The 16,509-nt window shown below is 34.8% G+C and overlaps 1 protein-coding gene across 1 annotated transcript in view; it reads right to left on the bottom strand.

The window, feature by feature from the left end:
- The window catches only part of LOC134260599 (selenocysteine insertion sequence-binding protein 2-like), a 31,169-nt gene extending 18,480 nt beyond the window's left edge, over nucleotides 1-12,689 (bottom strand). The window contains exons 1-8 of the mRNA XM_062743150.1: nucleotides 12,666-12,689; nucleotides 6,553-6,689; nucleotides 4,889-4,983; nucleotides 3,557-3,840; nucleotides 2,618-2,789; nucleotides 1,328-1,977; nucleotides 1,181-1,247; nucleotides 631-983 (exon numbers count right to left, since the gene is read on the bottom strand). Coding sequence (XP_062599134.1) covers nucleotides 631-983; nucleotides 1,181-1,247; nucleotides 1,328-1,977; nucleotides 2,618-2,789; nucleotides 3,557-3,840; nucleotides 4,889-4,983; nucleotides 6,553-6,689; nucleotides 12,666-12,689 — 1,782 coding nt within the window. The remainder of the gene's footprint in view (nucleotides 1-630; nucleotides 984-1,180; nucleotides 1,248-1,327; nucleotides 1,978-2,617; nucleotides 2,790-3,556; nucleotides 3,841-4,888; nucleotides 4,984-6,552; nucleotides 6,690-12,665) is intronic.
- Between the last annotated feature and the right edge of the window lie 3,820 nt (nucleotides 12,690-16,509).

Below are 16,509 nucleotides of genomic sequence, written 5' to 3'. Positions count from 1 at the left end.
AACTGATAAGTAGATTGACATTGTTATGTTTTTGACATTCTGATAAACTGCATCTCTGAAAGAAGGGGAAATAAAAATGTTATAAAAGAAAAAGTATTAAACATATGGCCATATGCTATTGAAATTTAAAACATACAAATTGGAGAATCTCTTGATTATTTTTTGTTGTTTTTTTATTACTTATCCTTTGTATCTGTCATATTGAAGTACTCCATAAAAACAGGAAAAATCATTAATTTTTCGCATTTTGAGATGCCCCCTCTGGAAACCAGACGGTAGAATTTAGTGTTTCTCACATATGATGTACAATATAGTATTACTCATCATATATTATAATTTGAGCAAAAAGTCTATTGTAGTTTTTGTATAATTTTCTTTAAAGTGCAAAAAATTCGCACTTTCCTATACAATCCTAAAATAAATACACCTGTATTTTGAGATGGTCCCTTAAGAATACCTAGACAGTAGATTTTCCCCAAACTTGGCATGTACACTGAAGTATGTATGTAACATTAAATTAAATCAAAGAGTTTCTCTACTGTAGTTTTCGTACAATAAAACCTCAGTCGACCCCCTTAAGTATATAAGTTACTTTGGTAAAATACATGTTTACATGTATGAATGACTTGCCTCTAGAGCATCAATCATAGCACTGAGATCTAGTGAGATCCCCTGCTTTGTTTTCTTTCCCGTGGGTTGGTTTTGAGCTGGCACTTTCAGTATTCCTGGCTGTGGACTGCCTGTCTTGGATGTTCGAGGCTGACCCCCCGGAGTTGTTAAGGTTGGTGTCTGGTGACCCCGGGGCTGACCCCCCGGAGTTATGCTGGGTGTCTGGTGGCCCCGCCCCCTGGACTTGAGGTTCAGCTCCCTCAGCATCTGTTGCTCCAGACTGATCTCTGCTAGCTCCTCCTCTGCCGCCTGCTGTACTATCTCAATCTTTTTCCTGCGCCGTCTAGAGTTACGCATAGGGTCCCCCGAAGGATCTGTTACATAATTAGCTTATTTAAATAATTGGATTTTCTGATATAACAAATGCACCATGAGACACAAGCTAAACTATTCTTATTATCACTGGCTTTCTATGTCCACAGATTTACTTTGAGTCTATATGAACCCCTTACTCTTTTTAAATAATAGATTAATGCTTGGCATTGAACTTACTTCTCATTTGTTATCTTACCTATTTCTGATCGTGAGTTTAGTTCTTCTTGCCTCTTCTGACCATTTTTTTGTGGTGATGTTTTAGTCTACAAAGTAGAAACATTAACAGTTTATTTTGTAAAGTTAAGAGGCACTATTAAGGGACTTTAAGTGACATGGTGCTGACCTGTGACAGGACTGAGCTGTAGGAGACAGAAGGTGGTCTCTGTGCTGAGCCCACTCTATCCTGCCCAGCTCCTAGGTCTGGAAATTCCTCCTCATCATGGAAGTAAAGCTCCACCCCTGGTGAATCCACCACTGGTTGTTCCTCTGCTGCCTCTGGATTCTCTCCTTTCTTTTTCTTTCTTTTCCTTCGATTTCTTTTTCTCTTCTTCTTTCCCTCGTTCCCGCTTTCCTCTCCCTCGGTTTTCTTGCTCTCGGTCGGCCCTACCTCTGGCTCTGACTTCAGACTAGATTCTATCACTGGTTTGGATTGTGCAATAAAGGCATAGGAAAATATCTGTTGTCCAGCCTCCTTTTCCTTTGCTTTTAGTGTCTGATTTGTGGATGTTTTTTCCACACTTTTTCCAGACTTGCTTGGTGTATTCTGTTGTGTAGTGACTACTTCGCCGGGCTGAGTACCGCTCGTGACTGGTTCGCCGGGCTGAGTACCACTTGTGACTTGATTCTTCTTGTGGAGTGGACTATGATAGCCGCTGTCCGAGTCCTCAGATGAGCTCCCAATCACCCTACCCTTACCGGGGCTGACTAAGTTAGGGTTGTATATAGGACTCGGATATTGTGCAAGAGTTTGATTAGCAAACTTCTCTGAAAATTCTGTAAGACAAATAAAAAAATAATTAACACCTTACATTAACACATTAACACATATAGTTAAGTAATCAAAAACAAGTATAAATTAACATGTAATAAAACTTACATTTAATGTGATGATGGACAATGATCCAAAAAAGAAAAGTAGTGCAGAAAATTTTTTAAAAATTTAAATCAATTCAGAATTCAGAATTTTGCTCAAGTGCTCATGAAGTTACTTCATATACCGTATATTCACTTATTTCAGTCAACTCCATCTCCAACAGGACTATGATCTAAGAAATTATACTCATTAAAGAGCTTTTTTGGTGGGGGTTAGGAAAAAGGTTTTTAAATGAGTCCACCTTTTATTACTACATCTTAATCTTTACCGAAAGCTGCTTTTCTGCATGTGTTGAATGAAATTTTTTTTACTCCTCTTATGCCATCAAAAAATATGTTGAAATTTTCTGGAAAATAATTTTCCCACCTACCTACTGACCCAATTATTTCACCCAAGTCAGGAGAGGGTAAGCAAATACTTTTTTAAAGATGGCCCAATCAATAATATTCTTTTGCAAATGACTTGTGTTGAACTTTATTTTCACAAGGTTTTAGGAATACAGTGAGAGTTCACATGTTGAATGTAACATTACTGTGTTACCTGTCTGTACAGCAGTGTCCGTCATCTGTACTGACAGCTGACTTAGAGTTGTCTTCTCCTGACTGGCTCCACCACTTTTGATCCTCTCCCTCTTCTTACCCCTGGTGCCTGCTTTTGAGTCCTCTCTCTGACCATCACTGGTGTTACTCTTACCAGAGCTGTTTCGACTTCTCTGAATGAATTAATTGATTTGTGTAAGAATGTTAAATAATGGTTCATAGAACAAGCCAGAATGACTAAAATTGGTTAAAACTATAAACACTGTGAGCACTGAACTTACAAAATTATTCATACCCCTTCCTAGCAAAATGGCAAAGTCCATTTTTTGCTACGGGAACCCAAAATAAGATGAAATAGGAAATGCACAATTGAACTGAGTAAGGAAGTCATTTTTATTCTGTGGCACCATAGCAAATAAGAGATAGGTTACTAAAGTGTTACTGACATACCAAATATGCCATAGATTACTAACAACTCATCACTTAGCAATGTGCATCATCTAATAAGATACATGTATGCTCTTGATTTTTTTAATTGACTTATGACGGTTTATGATGACTTTTGACTTCTTACCATGACTTGTGACTGCTTATGATGACTTGTGACTTATTACAATGACTTGTGACTTCTTACAATGACTTTTGACTTCTTACAATGACTTCTGACTTCTTACAATGATTTGTGACTGCTTATGATGACTTTTGACTTCTTACAACAAATTTTGACTTCTTACAATGACTTTTGACTTCTTACAATGACTTGTGACTTCTTACAATGACTTGTGACTGCTAATGATGACTTCTGACTTCTTATATTGACTTTTGACTTCCTACAATGACTTTTGACTTCTTACAATGACTTGTGACTTCTTACAATGACTTGTGACTGCTTATGATGACTTACAATTGCTTATGATGACTTGTAACTACACTGTATTACCTGGTTCCATCTCTTTCCTTCACCACCACTCCCCCTCCTTTGTTCCTGCCTCCCGGTGTGCCCCGCTTTACCCTCTCCCTCGCAGGGGGACCAGGCAGGTTTGGCAGGGCTCCTGGGTGAATCCCTCTGCAGTTCCTTGTCCTGATTGAATAGTACATCTGGTGGTGGAAAATTTAAGAAATTCATAGGGGGAACAGATGTAGGGGGCATCACCCAGGTATTCTCCAGGGGCGGGGGAATGCTAGGATTGAAGTTCTGAGGCCCCGGCATCCTGTTTCCATAACCTGTCAAATACACAACACACACATCATAAAACTGTACACTTAAAGTCTCTAATGAGAGTTTTATTCAAAATAGTCTGGTACATGTAAGGTCTTGTAGAAACTGATGTGAATTGTTACTTGATTTTGCAAGTATACACAATGGATCACTTTGACCAATCCTTGGTGCTAAACCTTTACAACAGATAACAGTTTAATGAATTTTTCTTAACCAAAAAGTAATTACCGTATATACTCGCCTATAAGTCGGTTTTTTGGGAGTTCAATTTTGGTCTTAAAGTCTATGTCCGACTTATAGGCGAGTCATAGAGAGATAGGTATTTTTCTGGACGCTGAAATGTAGTTTTCATATGGATTTCTGACGATTATCAAAGTAAATGTCTGGATATGTAAGATAATCTATGTTTTCTTAGATTATACATAAAAAACGAGTATTAACATATTTTAATAATTTTAATTAATATATTATAAGTGAGCATTACCTATCTGTTAAATGAGCTAAAATGAAATATTGGTGTTATTCATAAAAATATTAATTGAAACCAGGTTAAAATATCAAGGATTTAATTGAAATTGTCGCACAATTTTAGCAAAATATTGTACCGACTTATAAGCGGGTCAATGGAAAATCACGACAAAATAACGTCAAAAAATACAACCGACTTATAGGCGGACCGACTTATAGGCGAGTATATACGGTATATGTGAACAAAACTTATTTCATATTACACAACACTGTGAGCTAGACTTTGTATAGAATGAATAACAAAAAGATGTAATTACATGTAATCATCTTCATGTAAAATATTTGTGTACCGCAATTTAGATCAAAACTGTAAAAATACCAGCATTTGGAGAGAGAAAATGTTTTATCAAGATGAAGCCAGCCACATGGACTATGGAAGACACTTTACCATAGCTTAAATTCTAAATGTTTGTCTTAAAAGGAACTATTCCATCTTTAAAATTTTCTATTCTACCATTCTTTTTCAAGACTAACATTGAGAGGATATAAATATATACATAACAATAATTTTACTGAGTTGAATACCTGGGTAACTTCTAAGAAACCTTGGGTTACTGGGTCGTGAAGTGGGGCCCAAGAAGGGGGGAGGTGATCTTCCATGTCTACCCACATTCCTCTGTCTGGAAGAAAAACACAACACAATTTTATTTTGCTTACCATAAATATTATTTATTTTAATATACATGATTTACATAAACCATCTGAATTAAGCAAATATTTCTAAGAAAAGGAAACTGTTCTGAGGGGACAAACAATAATCATACATGAATACAAATGTTCCAATCAAAGTACTCAGAAGTACAGAGAGCCAGGCTCATTTACAGAGTAGAATGGATTTCTTACATGAATCACGTTTATATTCTGATGAAAAAATTATTTTAAAACTATCAATATAAATGATAAGACACTGACAGTGAGGTTTTCAATACCACGGTCCGATTTTGTCAGAATCAGAATTAATCTGGTACCGCAGCTGAATGTAAACAAACAGGCCAGTCTGGTTCCCTCTCCTGCTTTACCTCGTATGTGTAGAGAACTACGGTAACACTGATTATCAAAAGTCCTTACGCTAATGAACTATGTTCTTTGACTTATGAAGTTTTCAAAGTCATTACTACTAAATAATATTTATTTTATATAGATAAAACTTTGTTTTATTTTTGTTGCTTTATTTAGTGTTTGTATTATCTCAAAAGCGGTTGAGAGTAAGAACTATATTTTTGCACGTAACTTTAAAATGGCAACTATGAGGTTAACATCCTGTCTTGAACAGGATCGCATAAGCCGGCAATTGCTCTTTGAGCAATAAGCCCGGCTAAAAATGACATAAATCTAGTTACAAATGATAATAAAAAAAATATCTAGCCATAACTTACCTACATTTGTGAAAACATCATTTTCTTGTAATATTCTCACTTATTATTGTAAAGATTACATGGAAAAAAATTATTAAAATTTGCTTAAATTTTGTCTTGATAATGAGAAGTAAAAAACTTTATAGTAAAAAAAAGTTGTCACAAAAATTTGCTGAGAAGCAGTATTGCACTTTGACAGTTTTTGTGATGAGTCTGAAAGGTTAAATAAATCAGCACAATTTACTTATCGGTTTTGATGGTATCTTGTGTAATATGATGGAACTCTAGCCCCATATGTCATGAACCTTTAATTTATAAAGTTGTGCAACACCCAACATGCCCAAAAAATGACTGCAAGTATGCATCCCATATTTTTTACCTATTCACTACTGCCCAAAGTGGGACTTGTAGGTTTGGGGTTATAAATCTACCTAATGATTGATACAAGAAATATACAAGGTCAAAGTACCAGAAGGATGATTCAGAATGCTGTTACAGGATATTTTTGTTACTTATTACATGTGTATATTATTAAAAAATCTTTGTTCAGGTAAATAAATTGTTGAAAGATTACACAGTGTTTTCACCTAAAGAACATTTTTCTTGGTTGAAATGCAGAATTCAACCATACAAATTTACAGCTTGACTTGAATAAGAGAATTCTGATGATTTAGAAATAGATACATATATGTGTCTCTTTCTTAAAATTTCATGTGAAAATTGACTAATCCTGTATTGTATTTATCACAGAATGTTGGAAGAAGTCCTAAACCATATAGTCCTATGCTTGTTGTATAAATGAACACTTCATGTACAAACATATTAATGCCATACCTTTCTGAATCCACATGCACAAAGGGATAGCAGTTAGTCATATAAGTAGGAATCTGCTCAATGTGTAGAGTTCCATCTATTGAGAACTGTCTGGGGACAAACACTGCAGCATCTGGAGACAGTGCTTGACCAATTCCCTGAAACAGAGTTATAAGTAGTACAGGTTACTGATTCCCTATAATAGTTATAAGTAGTATAGGTTACTGATTCTCTAAAATAGAGTTATAAGTAGTCCAGGTTACTGATTCCCTAAAATAAAGTTATAAGTAGAACAGGTTACTGATTCCCTAAAATAGAGTTATAAGTAGTATAGGTTACTGATTCCCTAAAATAGAGTTATAAGTAGTACAGGTTACCGATTCCCTAAAATAGAGTTATAAGTAGTACAGGTTACTGATTCCCTAAAATAGAGTTATAAGTAGTACAGGTTACTGATTCCCTAAAATAGAGTTATAAGTAGAACAGGTTACTGATTCCCTAAAATAGAGTTATAAGTAGTACAGGTTACTGATTCCCTAAAATAGAGTTATAAGTAGTATAGGTTACTGATTCCCTAAAATAGAGTTATAAGTAGTACAGGTTACTGATTCCCTAAAATAGAGTTATAAGTAGTACAGGTTACTGATTCCCTAAAATAGAGTTATAAGTAGTACAGGTTACTGATTCCCTAAAATAGAGTTATAAGTAGTACAGGTTACTGATTCCCTAAAATAGAGTTATAAGTAGTATAGGTTACTGATTCCCTGAAATAGAGTTATAAGTAGTATAGGTTACTGATTCCCTGAAATACAGCTATAAGTAGTTCAGGTTACTGAGGTATAAGTAGAACAGGTTACTGATTCCCTAAAATAGAGTTATAAGTAGTACAGGTTACTGATTCCCTAAAATAGAGTTATAAGTAGTACAGGTTACTGATTCCTTAAAATAGAGTTATAAGTAGTACAGGTTACTGATTCCCTAAAATAGAGTTATAAGTACTATAGGTTACTGATTCCTTAAAATAGAGTTATAAGTAGTACATGTTACCGATTCCCTAAAATAGAGTTATAAGTAGTACAGGTTACTGATTCCCTAAAACAGAGTTATAAGTAGTATAGGTTACTGATTCCCTAAAATAGAGTTATAAGTAGAACAGGTTACTGATTCAGGTTACTGATTCCCTAAAATAGAGTTATAAGTACTATAGGTTACTGATTCCCTAAAATAGAGTTATAAGTAGTACGGGTTACTGATTCCCTAAAATACAGTTATAAGTAGAACAGGTTACTGATTCCCTAAAATAGAGCTATAAGAAGTACAGGTTACTGATTCCCTAAAATAAAGTTATAAGTAGTACAGGTTACTGATTCCCTAAAATAGAGTTATAAGTACCTGATTCTAAAATAGAGTTATAAGTAGTACATGTTACCGATTCCCTAAAATAGAGTTATAAGTAGTACAGGTTACTGATTCCCTAAAACAGAGTTATAAGTAGTACAGGTTACTGATTCCCTAAAATAGAGTTATAAGTAGAACAGGTTACTGATTCCCTAAAATAGAGTTATAAGTAGTACAGGTTACTGATTCACACACAAAATAGAGTTATAAGTACTATAGGTTACTGATTCCCTAAATTTTTTTAATCTTAAATTATTTAAACCATGAATTTAGGGACAGTTTGAGTTCCCCTAAAATACAGTTATAAGTTGACACACAGGTCTGATTCCCTAAAATAGAGTTATAAGAAGTACAGGTTACTGATTCCCTAAAATAAAGTTATAAGTAGTACAGGTTACTGATTCCCTGTAATAGAGTTATAAAGTATAGGTTACTATTCCCTGAAATACAGAGTATAAGTAGTTCAGGTTACTTATTCCCTAAAATAGAGTTATAAGTAGTACAGGTTATGTTGCCTAAAATAAAGTTAACACATCCAGTAAAACAGGTTACTGATTCCCTAAAACACAGTTATAAGTTCCAGGTTACTGATTCTAAAAATAGAGTTATAAGTTGAACAGGTTACTAATTCCCTGAAATACAGCTATAAGTAGTTCAGGTTAATTTCATAAACGGCTAGAGTTATAAGCATTTATGCATAAAATTATCATGCAAGCCAATTCAATAAATAGAGTTATAAGTAGTACAGGTTACTGACTTACTACCACTCTTTTGTGGGAGAGTCAAGAAAGCTCTAGATTTTGGGGACACATACATTGTTTACAGTAGTAATAGGTTACTGATTCCCTGAAATACAGCTATAAGTAGTACAGGTCAAATGATTCCCTCAAATAATGCCATAAGTAGAACAGGTTACTGATTCCCAAAATTGAGTTATAATAGTAGAGGTTAACTGATTCCCTAAAAGAGTTATAAGCTTTAAAATGTGATGATTTTCAATGAAAATTTAATGAGAAAAGTCTGCTTAGTTAAAAATTCCTTAAAAATGTTATACATTTTACAGGTTACTGATTCCCAAAAATTAATACGGCTGGTTCAGCAATTCTTAAAACAGGTTATAAGGAGTTTTTACTTATATATCCTTATAAACTCTACAATAGAGCTATAAAATAGTACTTACCGATTCCCGGGAAAGAGTTATTAGTATAGGTGGGCAAGATTCCCTGAAATAGAGTGCCTAATTAGTTCAAGTTCTTTTCCAAAAAAAAAATTAATGTACGATATACTTAAATATCTTTTGTGTTAGAGTTTAAAAGTATCCTGAGTCACAGAAAAGCACTTATTAGTCTGTTACCACTGCATCAGCTGTATATAAGTACATCGACTAGGTTACGGAAGTCCTCTAGATTTTATCCAGGTTAACTTGTTGTTAAAATATGCAGTGTATAAGTAAAACAGGTTACTGATTCGTCAAACACGTTGTATGGGAATTTAGTACATTTATCATGTTTCCCTGTCAAATATTAAATTCATACTGTGAATACAGATGCAAGTGGTATTATAAGTAGTTGTTGATTGCTGATTCTCTAGCAATCAAATAGCCATAAGTAGTCAGGTTACTTATTCGACATGCAGTATAAGTAGTTCAGGTTACAGATTCATGTTTTTTGTAGGTTTTATGAGATTGTACAGGTTATATGTTCACCTTTTTCCATTAAATAAATACATTACTTTTCCAAAAAAAAATTATAAGTATACAGATTACTGATTGAGTTATAAGTAGAACAGGTTACTGATTCCCTAAAATAGAGATATAAGTAGAAGGTTATCTGATTCCCTAGAATTTCATGATTTTAGATCTATGAATAGGTTTAAGTAGTATTGTTTAGGTGATCTCACAGTGACTCAAGATATCAATACTTCAATTCTATGTAATTTAGGAAAAAGGTTATAAGTAGTATTTTTTGATTCCAGGAAAAGTAGAGTTATGAGTAGTTACCTGTTACCGAGGGCAAGTATTGCAAAATTGTATTTGTCTACCCCTGCAATGACTGATCTTACAGTTATAATAGCACAGGTGTCCCCATTCCCAACAGACGTTTCCTACCTCCATCCAAAAGAGTTATAAGTAGTAAAGTTGAGTAATTGCGATATCAAGTATATATCACTGCCATGAAATCAAAAAATCTGACAGTTAATCCTTATATTTACATGCACACACAAATGCACATGTGTACAAGCCCTTTTTGTGTCTTAAATTATTTAAACCATGCCCCGCACATGATTTCTTTTAACCATGCCTATCTATCATTTTTTGATAAGCTTTCTTCAAAATTAATCGCCCTCAAATTTTGAGTACTCTGAGTGTGTAGCTAAGTAGAAATCTGAAAATATGAAAACTATAATCTTGAGAATCCAGAGTATGTGAGAAAGCCAAACTAAAAGATGTAAAAAAAAACATTAACAGCTTGTTCCATGAAAAGAATAATTTCATTTTTTGGTTTCATTAATTATGAAAAATAGTGAAGATAAAAAGTTTCATAAACGGCTAAGGCATTTATGATAAAATTATATAAAAACACAATAATATGATTAAGGTCTGGGGTATGGCAGTTATCTAACTTAGTTTGAAATGTTTTGTGGGAGAGTGAGACAAAGCTAGATTTTGGGGACACATGAATTGTTTACAGTAGTAACAATCAAATATTTAATGCCAAAAGTACAATGTATTGCCATAGAATTGGACTCCAAATAGTAAGAATCAACTAGGGAATTTAGAAATTGTTATCAGCTTTAAAATGTGATGATTTTCAATGAAAATTTAATGAGAATGGCTCTGCTTAGTTATTTTGCTATATCCTTAAAAATGTAACATTTTAGGATTAGCTGGTCTAGAAATTAATACGGCTGGTTCAGCAATTCTTAAACAGGTTTTCCACCAGGATTTTTTACTTATATATCCTTATAAACTCTACAATGCAGGGCTAGACAAATAGGATTCTTTTTGGTTGGTGGGCAAGTAATTTGATAATATAAGTGCCCGCGTTTTCCAAAAAAAAAAAAAAATCAATGTACGATATACTTAAATATCTTTTGTGTTATCGCTTTAAAAGTATCCTGAGTCACAGAAAAGCATATTTACCTCTGTTGAACATCAGCTGTATATACGTACATCGACTAGTCGGAAGTTTAGATTTTATCCATTAACTTGTTGTTAAAATATGCAGATGTTGTAAAACATGGAGTTACCGATTCGTCAAACACGTTGTATGGGAATTTAAGGCATTTATCATGTTTATTGTCAAAAATTAAATTCATGCTGTGAATACAGATGCAAGTGGTATTAAATTTGTTGTTGATTGCTGTTCTCTAGCAATCAAACAGCCATGTCGATCTCTTAATCGACAAGCAGTAGTGTTCTGTTCACAGACTCATGTTTTTTGTAGGTTTTATGAGATTGAACAGTGTCCGATATCTTCACCATTTTCCATTAAATAAATGGAGATTTTCCAAAACGTTTTTATTGCAGAATTTTTAGGAAGAATACTCCTTAAAATTAAACATATTCCTCTGAATTTATCTGTGGGAGAATTTCATGATTTTAGATCTATGGTCTTCGTGTATTGTTTAGGTGTCTCACAGTGACTCAAGATATCAATACTTCAATTCTATGTAATTTAGGAAAAAGGTGGGACAAGCATATTTTTTGGTAGGACAAGTAGTTTTATGATTACCTGTCCGAGGGCAAGTATTGCAAAATTGTATTTGTCTACCCCTGCAATACTGATCTTGCATTGTATTCAATAACAACTGTCCCCACCCAACAGACGTTTCCTACCTCCATCGCAAAAGAGTTCCGCTAAGTTGAGTAATTGCGATATCAAGTATATATCACTGCCATGAAATCAAAAAATCTGACAGTTAATCCTTATATTTACATGCCCTTGATTCCACAAATGCACATGCTACAAGCCCTGCTTGTGTCTCTATAACATCCCGCCCCGCACATGATTTCTTTAAATGCATCTATCTATCTATCTCTATCTCCGATACTACTCGCCCTCAAATTTTGATACTCTGATAGGGTGCGCAGTAATTAAAAGATGTAAAAAAAAAAGTAGAGAAAGTAAATTTCAATGCAATGAAAAGGGAACTATTATTATTAGTGAAGATAAAAAGTTCAAAGAACAATTTTATAAAAGATTCAAAACCTATAATATGATTTAGGTCTGGGGTGATTCAGTTTGCTCACTTCCAGTTTGAAATGTTCAACATCTGGAAGTGAGACAAGTATTTTTACTATATGTAATTTTATCTCTAGATATTGGAAATGTAAATATTACTGAATAAGAATAGAGATTTAAAATTGTGCACAATGCAACTGTCCATATTAAAAATGAAACAAAAATGCTCTGCTCTCCAATTATGCAATATCTGATTATACCATGTGTTGATTTTGTTTAACTCAATAAAAAGTGTGTTACATGAAACTGGGTCAGAAAAAATACCAAAATCACACGCATATTGATAACAATGCTGATGGACACTGGATTTAGGGCCATCAGTTTACAACGTTCAGACCAGGTTCTTTAATTGTTTAAAGGCACAGCCGAAAATAATTGAGGTGGAATTTCAACATCTAGACTGATTCATAAGCAAAAATTACCTATCCATTGTGGAGATCCTCTTTATTGCCTTTTACATCCTAACTTAACAAATCTATATTCTGACCCTACGTCTTCTTCTTCTTTAGTCGCCATTACCGGATGTTAGCTAAATAAAAGGGGGCGTGACCTAGTAAATCCACACCGGGTCTTACGATAATTTTTATTGGATAGTCGAAGGTGTGTTTACATCGTATCTTGTAAACAAAGCCACGTGTAAACAATAGAATCGTGATGTTCGAGTTCGTGACTGTCATATTGCCAAATCAGCCTAATTTTATATTCAGACCAAAATTTATGAAGTGCATCATCTAGATAAAAGGTCCTATTAGTTCACAGGGGCATCTTATCCACTCTGTTCTCTACTTCACATATAAAAATACACAAGGGAAGAATCGAAAGTAGCACACGATTTTTAAAAAAAAGTCAAAAAACAACTTACTTGAGAAAAGTTACACAAATGCTGAAAGGACACTAGGCATTTAATGTCCATCAGTACTTATCCATGTAAAATATTCCAGATATATTCTTTAAAAGCTTTCTGCATTGTTTAGCACAGCCGAAAATAATTTATCCAACTAAAACCCCAGCTTTCTGCACAGTGTTTACGCCCAAGAAAAGATAACTCATCCGGAAAATAGGGTAGTGCCCGAAGTTTCCAATGGCACTCGGAAGGCCTCGGGTATATATGTCATCCATTGTGAGTTATCTTTTCTTGGGCGTAGAGATTCACACTGTGCAGAAAGCTGGGGTTTTAGTTGGATAAAAGCTATTTACGATGGATATATCTGGAATATTTTAGCATGGATAAGTACTAGGACATTATTTGCGCTAGTTCCTTTCAGGATTTGTGTAACTTTTCTCAAGTAAGTTGTTTTTTGACTTTTTTTAAAAATCGTGTGCTACTTTCGATTCTTCCCTTGTGTATTTTTATATGTGAAGTAGAGAACAGAGTGGATAAGATGCCCCTGTGATTAGTTCTAGTTTGTTTTCAATCTGAACATTCAAAGTAGCATTATAAGTAGACCTTCCTCTCTCTCTCTCTCTCGTAATTTATCTTCAGCTGTATGTAGAGACTACATGTATGATTATATTAGAAAAACTAGAGGTACTGTGAGCAATGAGCTCACTAGCTCACTAAATGATATCCCCCCCCACCCCGCCTTCCTTATGAATATAATAGCAGTGTCAATGTGGGAAACCCAAAATATGTGTCAAATCAAAAAATAAAATAGGAGATGCACGATGGCAATATGTAATAAAGATTGTGTGAAAGTTTCGTCAAGTTTCATTCTGTGGTATGACAAGAGTTGCGGATAAGAGATGGGTACCCTAAAGCGTAACAGACAGACGGACAGACGGGGGTTATCATTTAATGAGTTCATTGCTCACAGTACCTCTAGTTATTAATGTTTTGATTATAAAGTTACTTATTAAATATGCATTTTATTGTGAGTCGCCAAATACAAGTATCGACAAATTTTAATTCCGACTTTGTCATTTTTCATTACGCAGTGCATCAAGACTTGTGTCCCCTGCACATAACAGCTCATTCCCCCACAAAACATCCGAAATCCCCATCTCAAAGCGAAAGATACCACTGGTGGAAAATCCTTTTGATCCATTCTGACCTATCACGATGAAGCCGGACAATCAAAACGATGGAATGCAAACCAGGGCCAGGCAGAGCAAGAAGCCAGTGGAGGGCAAGACGACACTCCCCCAGGACGACAACATCAAGGACAACATCGACAACTACAGCAACCACTTCAACAGAAAGGGAAACTGGGTCAATCTCACTGGCGCTCCCAACCATATCTACAGTGAGAACACACATACAGTGACTACTAACAACCCTCCGGGACTCACCGTACATCTAACTCCATATGATGGCTCATCATTAGCAGCACAGTGGCTGAACTTAACCTCCCCCTAGTAAATTGAAAATTTACAACACGATAGAAAACCCAATATATGAGTCGGATCAAAAAATAAAATAGGAGGTGCACAATGGCATTATGTAATAAAGATTCTGTGAAAGTCTCATCAAATTTCATTCAGTGGTATGAGAGGAATGCAGATAAGAGATGTGTACACCAATGTGTGACAGACAGACTGTTCATGGAAATCAAACCGATGCACTAAATTAGGTATCTTAGTGACTAGTCCACTTGTGTGCCAAGTTCTATTGAAATCAGATCAAAACTGTAGAAGGAGTAGCGTTTTTCAGGAATTTCATAGAAAAGTCTATTTTTAGTAACCATGGCAACACTGTTCTTCAAAATCAATCAAAAATAAATTATTATCTAAGTGTAGTCTCTTTGTGTGCCAAGTTATACTGAAATCAGACCAAAACCGTAGGAGGAGTAGCATTTTGAAAAATTGTTTACAGACGGACAGAGGGCTAGACGTACAGACAACGGACACCTTACTGTTGCATAAGCTCTTCTGGTCTCTGACCAGTCAAGCTAATAAGCTGATAAATGAAGCTATATTTGCTTAAACAACAGGCCCGTGGGCCACATCGCTTACCTGAGAAGCTTTGACCATGTGATTCTTAACCAGATTTCCCCCTTGTAATACCTACAGTGACCCCATCGTACCCCAAGGGTCTTAATTTGGAAATTCAAATTCCCTATTGTGGCCCCGCCCAACCCACGGGGGTCATGATTTGAACAATTTAGAATCTACACTACCCAAGGATGCTTCCACATAAGTTTCAGCTTTTCTGGCTCAGTGGTTCTTGAGAAGAAGATTTTTAAAGATTTTTCCTATATATTTCTATGTAAAAATTTGATTCCCTATTGTGGCCCCGCCCAACCCACGGGGGTCATGATGTGAACAATTTAGAATCTACACTACCCCAGAATGCTTTCACATAAGTTTCAGCTTTTCTGGCCCAGTGCTTTTTGAGAAGATTTTTTTAATGACCCCACCCTATTTTTGTCTTTTCTTAATTATCTTCCCTTTGTGAGAGGACCTGGCCCTTCATTTTAACAATTTAAATTCCCCTCCACCCAAGGATGCTTTGTACCAAGTTTGGTTAAAATTGGCCCAGTGGTTCTTAAGAAGAAGTCGAAAATGTGAAAAGTTTACAGACAGACAGACAGACAGATGGACGACAGACAAAATGTAATCAGAAAAGCTCACTTGCGCCTTCTCAGGTGAGCTAAAAACTAGAGAAATAGAATGATCAAGAATCACCAAAATATTAATTTAGTACTCAGAAACAAATCTTGAAGTGGATCTATGTTTTTGCCTAATTTTAAATTAAAAACAATAGTTCTGGAACACTGTTAGCTACCCCCCTCCCCCCCCCCCCCCCAACTCTTGGTCTTCTGAGATTTTTTTCAATGTACGAAGAGAAGCTTTTTTAAAATCTCATTTTCATTTATTTATCATATAAAAATCAACCTGCATGACCATTAAACACTATGAAAGTACTTTTTGTATTCATAAAAAAATTCATATTCATAATTTTGTTATCCAATTCAACTTTTAAGTGACATTATTTACAGTGATTAACTATAATAAGTGAATAACGAAGGGGAGTAACTTAGAGCGATTAATTGACCCAAGTGTACATATCTTAAGATTTTGGATGACACCATATCTATTCATAGAATACCATGTGATAGTTGTTTACTTGCGTTTTTCTTTCCCGAGAAAAAAGAATCAAAATATGTTCTGAATGCAGATATCATCATTTACAAAAAAAAATTGCTGATTGGTCAAGTGGTGTCGATCGACTCCAATCTCAACTTGAAAAAAATTTTTTAACACCATATGCCAAGGGTTTGTGAGGAGAGTAGCGTATCAATAACCCTTGGTTAGTGAAGATGCAGTAACTCATCTTCTGTATCTCCATTTTGTTTGTAACTAATTTTAATGTCAGAAATGGCATCCATTTTAAAGA

This window comes from Saccostrea cucullata, unplaced genomic scaffold (genome assembly GCF_032062105.1).
Source record: "Saccostrea cucullata isolate Sc308-1 unplaced genomic scaffold, CSIRO_AGI_Scuc_v1 ctg1082, whole genome shotgun sequence".
NCBI classification, from domain to species: domain Eukaryota; kingdom Metazoa; phylum Mollusca; class Bivalvia; order Ostreida; family Ostreidae; genus Saccostrea; species Saccostrea cuccullata.
Note: the sequence above shows the minus strand (reverse complement) of the source record. Positions and strands in the feature narration are given on the sequence as shown.